The sequence below is a fragment of the Populus euphratica genome, unplaced genomic scaffold (genome assembly GCF_000495115.2).
Source record: "Populus euphratica unplaced genomic scaffold, PopEup_1.0 scaffold41.1, whole genome shotgun sequence".
Taxonomy (NCBI): domain Eukaryota; kingdom Viridiplantae; phylum Streptophyta; class Magnoliopsida; order Malpighiales; family Salicaceae; genus Populus; species Populus euphratica.
Window position 1 is genome coordinate 1,463,995 of NW_011499868.1, and position 9,860 is coordinate 1,473,854.

The 9,860-nt window shown below is 28.6% G+C and overlaps 1 protein-coding gene across 1 annotated transcript; it reads left to right on the forward strand.

Moving 5' to 3' along the window:
- Window positions 1-297: 297 nt before the first annotated feature.
- On the forward strand, window positions 298-2,214 carry LOC105126640 (ocs element-binding factor 1-like). Its single transcript, XM_011027565.1, has 2 exons — window positions 298-1,271; window positions 1,857-2,214. The coding sequence occupies exons 1-2, from the start codon at window positions 931-933 to the stop codon at window positions 2,008-2,010; spliced, it is 495 nt and encodes a 164-aa protein (XP_011025867.1). The 5' UTR covers window positions 298-930; the 3' UTR covers window positions 2,011-2,214.
- Window positions 2,215-9,860: the final 7,646 nt, after the last annotated feature.

A 9,860-nucleotide genomic window follows, 5' to 3' on the forward strand; every position in this document is an offset into this window, starting at 1 on the left:
TAACTTATATTTTTTTATCTGATTATACGAAATCAACTCCATTTTTCATAAAGAATGTGATGAACATCACTGAGAATAATCGTAGTAGCAAGCTTTAAAATAATTATGAAAACTTACTTTCTCCTTTGTGTGATTTAATTTTGGCTTTGAACTGATAAAACCTGCCACCCAGTAATTATCATTTACTCCACATGAACATGCAAGACCCAGAGCTTTATGATATTTGCACTTTTTTTCTTTTTTCAATCTTTTTTTTCCTCCAATATTTTAATTGAAATAATTTCTTCCTGTGTGCAATTCAGAGTCTATAAATTCCATTACCAATGCCCACAGAAACCTCTTCTCCTTCTTATCCTCATCTTCCCAGGAGAAAGATTCCCAGCCTTCATTTGCTTCTTCTCTACCTATACATCATCCTTTATAGATAAGCCTGATAAGGTTATAGTTACATATATTTTCTTTGCTCATACAAATACACAACCCAGTTCTCAAAATCCGTATCTGTCTTCATCATTTCTTCTATTTCTCTCTTGTTTTATGTACTGTTTTTTTTATGCTGAAAACATCTTTTTCTTGATGTTTGAGAATAGCAAGTGTTCATGACTCCTGTACTCTGTGAAATCATCCTTTCTGGTTTTACGATAAACTCCACTCTTAGGCGCGGGACTCACCTTGTTCAATCCTTCTCTGTTGTCTTCCTCTACTGGTTCTATGTTTTCTCATGAACTCGATTAGCCCCTCTTAAACCCCATAGAGCCATCATCTTTAATTACCATCTTAATCATCTTGAAATAATCATTTTCTTGGTCCCGTGCTTTCTCTTTTATTAAGCGTAGTCCAGGGTTAATTACAGCTTGAGTTTATTTTTGTTCTTGTTCGTATATTATTCTTGTTGTCAGAACTGTATTTATTTGTTAAGGGAAAAATATTATGGCCTCTTCTAGTGGGGCATCTTCAGGGTCAACAACCATGTTGAGGAACTCAAGTTCTGAAGAGGATCTGCAGCAAGTTATGGACCTAAGGAAGCGCAAAAGGATGCTGTCTAATAGAGAATCTGCAAGAAGATCCAGAGTGAAGAAACAGAAACACCTGGATGATCTCATGGGACAGCTTGGTCAGCTCAGCAATGAAAATAACGAGATTCTGAAAAGGATGAATGTTACCTGTCAGCTTTACATGAATATCGAAGCTGAAAACTCTATCCTCAGAGCCCAAATGGCTGAGCTGAGCCACAGATTGAATTCTCTCAATGAAATTATTGAATACGTCAACTTTTGCAGTGGCACTTTTGAACGTCATGAGGATGCTGCTGCCCCCACTACTAGTGATTTTGGTCATCAGCTCGGTGATGATTTCTTCACGAATCCATGGAATAATGCTGATTTCCATTTGAATCAACCTATCATGGACCTGATCATGTACTGAAATTATTATGTGTGGTAATTTGGTTGTAATTGATGCTGTTGGTGGTGTCTCCTGTTGTTTTGATCCTCTCTTTTTTTCGGTGTGTTTGTGTTGGTTGTGATGAATAAAAAAATGTACAGGTTCTAGCAGGGTATAATTTTGAAGATTGTGACTGATTATGGTGAATTAATTATGTAATGAGCAGTGAAATAACTTTATATTGGTTGTTCTCTGTAAATGGCATTGCATTTGTGATTGATAATGATTTTTAATTGAAAATATAATTAAATATTTTTTTAATTTTAATATTAGTACATTAAAATTATTAAAAAACATTTAATAAATATTAATTTGATAATTCTTCATACTAAAAACTCTTTAGAAAACCAATTTTTACCGCTAAAGTGTTTTACTGTGTATGATTTTCATTTTCTTAATTATCCATACGTCAACTTTTGCAGTGGCACTTTTGGACGTCATGAGGATGCTGCTGCCCCCGCTACTGGTGCTTTTGGTCATCAGCTCGGTGATGATTTCTCCATGAATCCGTGGAATAATGCTGATTTCCATTTGAATCAACCTATCATGGACATGATCATGTACTAAAATTATTATGTGTGGTAATTTGGTTGTAATTGATGCTGTTGGTGGTGTCTCCTGTTGTTTTGATCCTCTCTTTTTTTCGGTGTGTTTGTGTTGGTTGTGATGAATAAAAAAATGTACAGGTTCTAGCAGGGTATAATTTTGAAGATTGTGACTGATTATGGTGAATTAATTATGTAATGAGCAGTGAAATAACTTTATATTGGTTGTTCTCTGTAAATGGCATTGCATTTGTGATTGATAATGATTTTTAATTGAAAATATAATTAAATATTTTTTTAATTTTAATATTAGTACATTAAAATTATTAAAAAGCATTTAATAAATATTAATTCGATAATTCTTCACACTAAAAACTCTTTAAAAAACCAATTTTTACCGCAAAAGTGTTGTACTATGTATGATTTTTTCCCTTAATTATTCAGATTAGAAAGAAATTTACTAAATTTATTTGAATATATCAATTTGATGTTAAAAGGAACACCTTTAAAATCCAAAAAAAAACGAGTCCCTTTTTTTTTATCATCAAATAAAAAAACATTTTACCATGATTTTTGCAATTTTGTTTCCTTTTCTTCCATGGATCTCAGACATTTAAGCAATTTTACACACATTTGCCAAGTTTTTCTCTAATTTATTTTGCGCCTCTTGGATATGCTCTGCACTCGACGTTTTTTTAAACAAAAATTTGTGGCTACACTAATGGCGAGCAATCTTTGTGAACTATTGGGCATAACTTCCTAGGACGTGCATCACTGTCCATCACATCTGATCATGCTTTTCTGAATCATGCCCCATCACTGCTCTCTGCTAAAAATTCCCACATTTTTAGATGTAGAATTTTAGAGAGATTGTAAAATGTATGAAATTGTGTAAAATTGATAAGGAGATGAAAGAATCATGAGTTTGTTTGTAATTAATTGGTTATTTTTTATGAAGTTAATGATTTAAACATGTTAATTAAAAAACCTGAATAAAATTATAATAAATATTACGATAACAAAAATGTTCTTATGCAATAATAATAATTAATTTAAAAACATGTCAATACATAAAGATCATTGGGATAAATAAATAGAGCTGCTTATAGTCAGATAAATTATAGATATTTTTGTGGTAATTGTTTCTATAAATTTCTTATAAATTTTACTTATGAATTAGTTAATCCATGAAAATATAAATAATGTCATTAGTTAATCCATGAAAATATAAATAATATCGTATATATATATAAAAAAATATATAAATTGAGAGGATTGATATCATATTCATTAAAAAATATTAGATATTTAGCTTCTACATGAGAATGGCAAATTGATTGATAATGAAGACGAGTTTGTTGAGAAAATTGGTATTCATAAGAAAATATCAGATTATTAACTTTTATATAAAAATATTAAATTAATTAGCAACTAAAATAAATCTGCTAAAAAAATTTATATTTATTAAAAAATATCATATTATTTGTTTTTAAATGAAAATGTTAAATCAATAGACATATGAGACGGGTTTGCTACGAAATCAATTTTCAAGAAGGGGTATTGGATTGTTGGGTTCAACGCAAGAATATCAATAATATGAATTAGAGATTTATTTTAGGATAAATTTATGTGAAAGGAAATTTGCAATGATTATAAAGAATGGTTTTAAATATTATTTATATGAAAAGTTTGGTTATTTTTTAAAAAAAATTAAACAAACTATTTATCTTAAAATTTAATAAATATTATCAATTTTCTTTCTAGGTATATCATAGACTCGCCATGGATGGTAAGTAGTTTATTACTTTTGTGCAAATATAGGCAAACATGCATTATTGTATTATAATATCAAGTTTATAGATTGTAATTTCAAACACTTGTTTTGTTATGTAACTAATATATTATCAGGTTAAATTAACAATTATTGGTGACTAGTTATGATGATATATATATATGTATATATGTTATTTAAATCTTGGTATAGTTTAAGCCTTACATATTTGTTAATTATAATAAAAAATTTAATTTCAAAATCAAAATTTTATTTTTTTATCTAAAAACATCTAAAATATTTTAAGAAGTATAATAAATCTATTTCTAAATCCAAATACTTTTAATTGATTAAAAAAAACTAAAAATCAAATTTTATGAATTATTATCATCAATTATCAACTCTATAAACCTGTCATAAATCCATATTCGAGTCATCTTTTTATTTTTGATATTGTCAAAAAAGTATCTCAACTTAAAAATTTAAGTTGTTAAGTGAGATTTCAATATATAATTTATATTATTTTTTAATATATTTCTTCAGGTGAAAGTCTTTTAAACTTGAAACTTGTATGAGTTCACATTATGATGAGATTTGAACTCATAACCGCTTAGTTATCAAGGCTCTGATATCAAATTAAAAAATCTTTTTAATATAAAAATTAAAAATTTAAATTATTAAGTGAAATCTTATATATATATATATATCATCTTCACATGTCGTGCTCTAAAACAAAATGCTTCAGTTTTAAAAGTATAAAATAGATTCCTTCTCAGATGACCAAACAGATCTATAGATTTATAATGTACAGACCCTTTTTTATCCCTCCGAACCTTATGGTGTTTCAAGAGCTAGGAGGCTTGGGCAATTCATTGATTCAAGTCATTTTTTTCTTCCCGCATGATCCGTGGAACAGCTTCATGCTGGATTCATGTGTTATTATTCTATCAAGTAAACAGGAGAATAGTTAATCACGATCAATTAGGCGTACAGCTGGTATTAGCAGAACTAATCTTTATTTAATTTATTAAGTATTAATATTAAGGGGAGTCCACGAGGGCTAGGGCATGCCTTAACAAAAGGCATTCGATCCCTTGTAAAAAATATTACCCAAAGTCACGGTCTGTTTGGAAAAGATTCCCCTTTTTTTTTTTTTTGTCATGGTTGTGGCGTTTAAAGAGTTACAAATTGTGATTTTTTAAAATAAAATATAAAAAAGACTGTGATAATAATTTTTAAAATATCACCAAACACTTAAAAATCACAGCCAAGTTATGCGGTTGCGATGAACTTGGATTATTATAAGAGTTAAGACTAAAGTACTGTATAGATTATTAACTAAGTAGCTCATTAAGTTGAACAGTATCAATACCACCATTTAGAGGCATTAAAGATATGCTCAAGTTAACCATCTAGGTCAAGTAATAAAGATTTGAGATTAAGAGATTTGCTCTCTCTGTGGTCTCAGATTCGAATCCTTGGTTGCTCATATGATGGCCACTGAAGACTTACATGGTCGTTAACTTCAGGGCCCGTGGGATTAGTCGTAGTGCGCGTAAGCTGGCCCGGACACCCACGTTAATCTAAAAAAAAAAAGAAAAAAGAAAAAAAAAAGATATGCTCAAGTGCTCTGTTTTTTTCTAATATATATATACATATTAAGTCTCGGCCTTTAAGTTAAATTAATAGCATTGCACTTAATTTAAGTAAATTAATTCTTCTAATTAAGCATTTATATGTAGTAATTACAGATGAGGTTTAAGTAAATTAATGCTCGTTTAGCTATGTTCGTATCAAATTGATCCTTGAAATTATTGTTAGGATAACATCAAATCTAATTTCAAGGATTTAAGCAACAATTAAGCAATATACATATATTTTTGAAACAGTAATTAAGTAAGTGGGTATTTAAAAGTGTGTTTATGATAGTTTTTTAAAGTGATTCTCGCTAGAAAATATAATTATTTTTATATTAAAATAATTAAAAAAATATTAATTTTTTAATTTTAAAATATAGAAAAAAAATCTTGAATTGTACTACTACTGCACAGAAGTTAAGGATGGAAAGAATGGTTGACTCGTTGAGTATGAGCTCTATCGTGTACAAATTAATTCCTTACTGGTTTAAAGAACAGATAACATACTACCTCTAATTAGTTCTAATCATAAGAATATTTTAATTTTTTACTTCAGTATAGACGCATGGAAGATCCATGCATCATGGACGAAAGAATTGACCGCACCATTTATGTGAAATATTTAAGAAAAGGTGGAGGAAAGAAGGCGGTGCCCTCTACTGGTGTTGATGAAGATCTAGCTAGTGTTCTTGCATCCGAGTCAAATACAATCTCCTTGGTTCATATGATGACGATAGAATGTGGCCAGCAAATTTGGACAAGATAATTTAGGCCCCACATTTTCTAATAAAGTGGCCAGGCTGATGTCTAGCTAGTTAGGTTAAATGGAGTTTTAAATTTTCAAGTGGGTATCATATGTATTGAAGAAGAAGGTGGAAGCGACTTTTGGTAAAAATTAACAGATTAATTAGTTCTTAATATGTTGTATTTAGTCAATGTTTTGTGATAGACAATATAAATACAAAAAAGATAGGAATATATTTAATCGAAAAAATAATAATGTTCATAAAATAAATCTGTTTTTAAAATAGAAAATATAAAAAGACAAGACATATCCCTTACTATATTTATAACTAAACAATATTCGGATGAATTTATAGGATTAGCTTTTACATATATAATTACTAGAAATTTAATAATTTAAACGATCATGTGGAAACCACTAAAATATATATTCAAAGTTGTTTATATATATATATATATATATATATATATATATATGTTGTGTTCGAAATGTAATGCTGGAATAAAGTGGTATTACCATGTCACAATGCAGGATTCCCTTTGACTATTGGATCATAATATATATTTTTTAATCACCATTAATGCTCGTCATTAATAATTTACTACAAGAACTACACAAAACTCTAGCTTTCTCATGGAGGAAAACTTTTTTATTCTTGGCTTCATGGCTTGGACTTGTAATTGGCTCTACATACATGGAATTGCATAAAATCTTCATCTCCATTGTGATGCCATTACTATTATATCAATAAACGTCCATATCAACTTTGTTGGTTGCGTCTAATTTGTTGATTAATTATGTAATTGCAACTCGATAATGTATTATATTGTTGAAAATGGAACAAAAATCCAAAATGACTTCCCAACAAATAAATAAAAAAATTCCACATCTTTATCATGTTGTTCTTGAAAGCATCACCATTAGAAACAAAAACTAAAGAAAGCATCTAGTAGAATATAGAGATGCCATGGGTGTACACATAACCCACGAAAGGATTAAAAAGGCTTAGCATTTTGCTTTTTTATTTAAAAAAAATTGCTTTTATTTTTAAAGAGATGATTGAGAGTGTGGTTGTGGTTTTTTTTTAAAGTATTTTTTATTTAAAATTATATTAAAATAATATTTTTTTAAAAAATTATTTTTGATATCAACGCATCAAAATAATTTAAAAATACTTAAAAAATAATTTAAAGCAAATAAATAAAAAATAAAAAATATTTTTTATATAAAAACACTTTTAAATTATAAAAATAAATAATACTAAGCTATTGCACACAAGGAAACAAATTCCATGATCTTTTTTACACCTACACAACACAATTTCTTCAACTATCTTAGCCATCACTTTTTGTATAATATTATACTTTGCCAAGCTTTTTCTTTTTGTTTTTATTTTAAAAAAAATAAAACATTTCAAGTCATTCAAGCATTGAATGTGCAAATTGTTAAGGTCCACTCTGTTGTAATTTAGCCTATCCATCTTTCCCCATAGACACACACACATATTTTTTATTTTTATTTTTGATATCATTACATCAAAATCATAAAAAAAATACTAAATAAAAATATTAATATAATATTTTTTAAAAAAATATAATTTTAAAAAGCATGTAAAAGTGAAAGCTCTCACACTCCGAAACTAGGTATTAACATACCAGTTTCTTTCTTCCAACTTTTTTTTTAGGATAGTTCATTTTTATTTTATTTGCAAGAAAAATAGTAGATTATTTTAAAATTTAATGGTTTGTTTTTATCAAAGCTCACAAACTTTTACTTTAAAGCGTTAATTACAAATTATAATAATATAATTTCATAAAACAAATTATAATAAGATGAGTTACTGGGTCATTTAAACTTCAAACATTTTACTACTGCTGTATCAAAGACGATTTTTCTTTTTAATTTGATAATCAAGAATATTTTCAAATTATGTTTTTCATATTCGGACTTAAGCTCTTCCCACCCGGCTGGATGAGGTATTTATTAGAAAATTATTTTTTTGAGACAATTCAATAGGATTAGATCCTAACCCTTCACTAGGTCAGGCCCATTAAAGTGATGTAGCAACGCTCATAGCCTATAATTTGACAGAGCTAAACTTTCTTTTCATGGGCCTATAAATTAACTTTTTTAGCCCAAACAACAACAAAATAAAAGTAGAGCTAATTTCATTTGACCCCTTTAAGTATATGGGCCTTATCAGTTTCTTCCCAAAACTTTATTGTATGACAATTACCCCCTTGATATTTCATCCATTTATCAATAAGGTTCTTTTGTTTATCTTCGTTATAAAAACTAATACAAAATGCCTTTATATTTTGGAGGCTTTAATTCCCCCCTTCCAAAAATAGAGGTAGTTTATCAATTAACTACTCAAAAAAATTCTCACGTGAAATATTTGAAAGATTTATGTATAATTTTGATTGTGAAAACGAAACATGAAAAATTAATAAATATAAAATTTGTTGAAAAAATAAAAATTAAAAGGCAAGATTCACTATATATTTTCTAAAAACTAATTCTCAATTATCTCTCTTAATACATTATGTATGTATGTATGTATAATTTTCATTTGAGAGAAGATTTTCTTGAAAAATAAATGATAAAAAATATAATTAACGCGAACCTTATATATAAAAAAAATATAAAGCACTCTATTTTTCTTTCCTCAAATCCAATGAATAAAAGCAATAAATCAATATAATAAAATATTGTTCGAATTCTTTTAAGCCTTTTGGAATATTAATAAACATAAATTTTAATTAGAACTAACATAGATTTGTTAAGCTTGTTTTGCTTCTTCCTGTTGATCACCCTTTAGTTTCTACCTTTGATTTGTTGAATTTGAGTGATGAAAGAGAGAGGAACGAGGATTTGGATTTGTTAAAGCCACTCATTATGGATTCTAGTAATTTACAACAATTTTTTTTCGAGTTCTTTGGGGTAAGTATTCTGTTGGTTTGATTTAAAAGTTCAGTTAAAGTTATAATTTTGATTGAAGAGAACAGGTGAAAGGTTTTAACTTATAATTATTGATTTTGGCTTAATGTGATTGTCTGTGTTATGATTTAGAGCTGTGCATTTGTCGTGCTGGACTTGGTTTTTGATTCTGATGTGTTTTAATTGTTTGGTTCAGATTTAAAGAGCTTATCCTCAATGGAAGGAGTTCATTTTTATTGCAGAAGTTGCTCCAATAGACTGACTAGAAGTCCTTTAAAGTAAGATTGTTGATAGCTCGTTCTAGTTATTTCCTTTTGATTTTGCTTGAGTATGGTTGATTTATTGGAATTCATCCATAAGTTTTCAATACCTCACTATACCATTTATAGTTTTACCAAATGAAAATTGGGATATGTAGGCTGTAGAAACGGGAGCTTTTATATAGGCTGCTTTGAGTCGTTAATTTGCACTTACGTTTATGGCATCACTTTAATAATTTTCTTTTTAGTCTTAGCTTTCCTCAGAATTTCTATTCATATGTAGGCAATTTGTGGAAATGCCATCGGTTAATTGGCCAGAGATGGCTGACAACTGGTTTGGAGGTTGCTGTTGTTCATTTGGAGGTGCCAGTGAGAAGTTGGTGAATAGGTATGCACATGCATATGCATGTCCAATGGGTGTGTGCATGTTGAATTCTACAGCTGTTACACTTTGCAGTGATGATCTTGCTGGATGTAAATTTTCTGAAAAATATAGAATCCAAACGTGCAAGCCTGAAC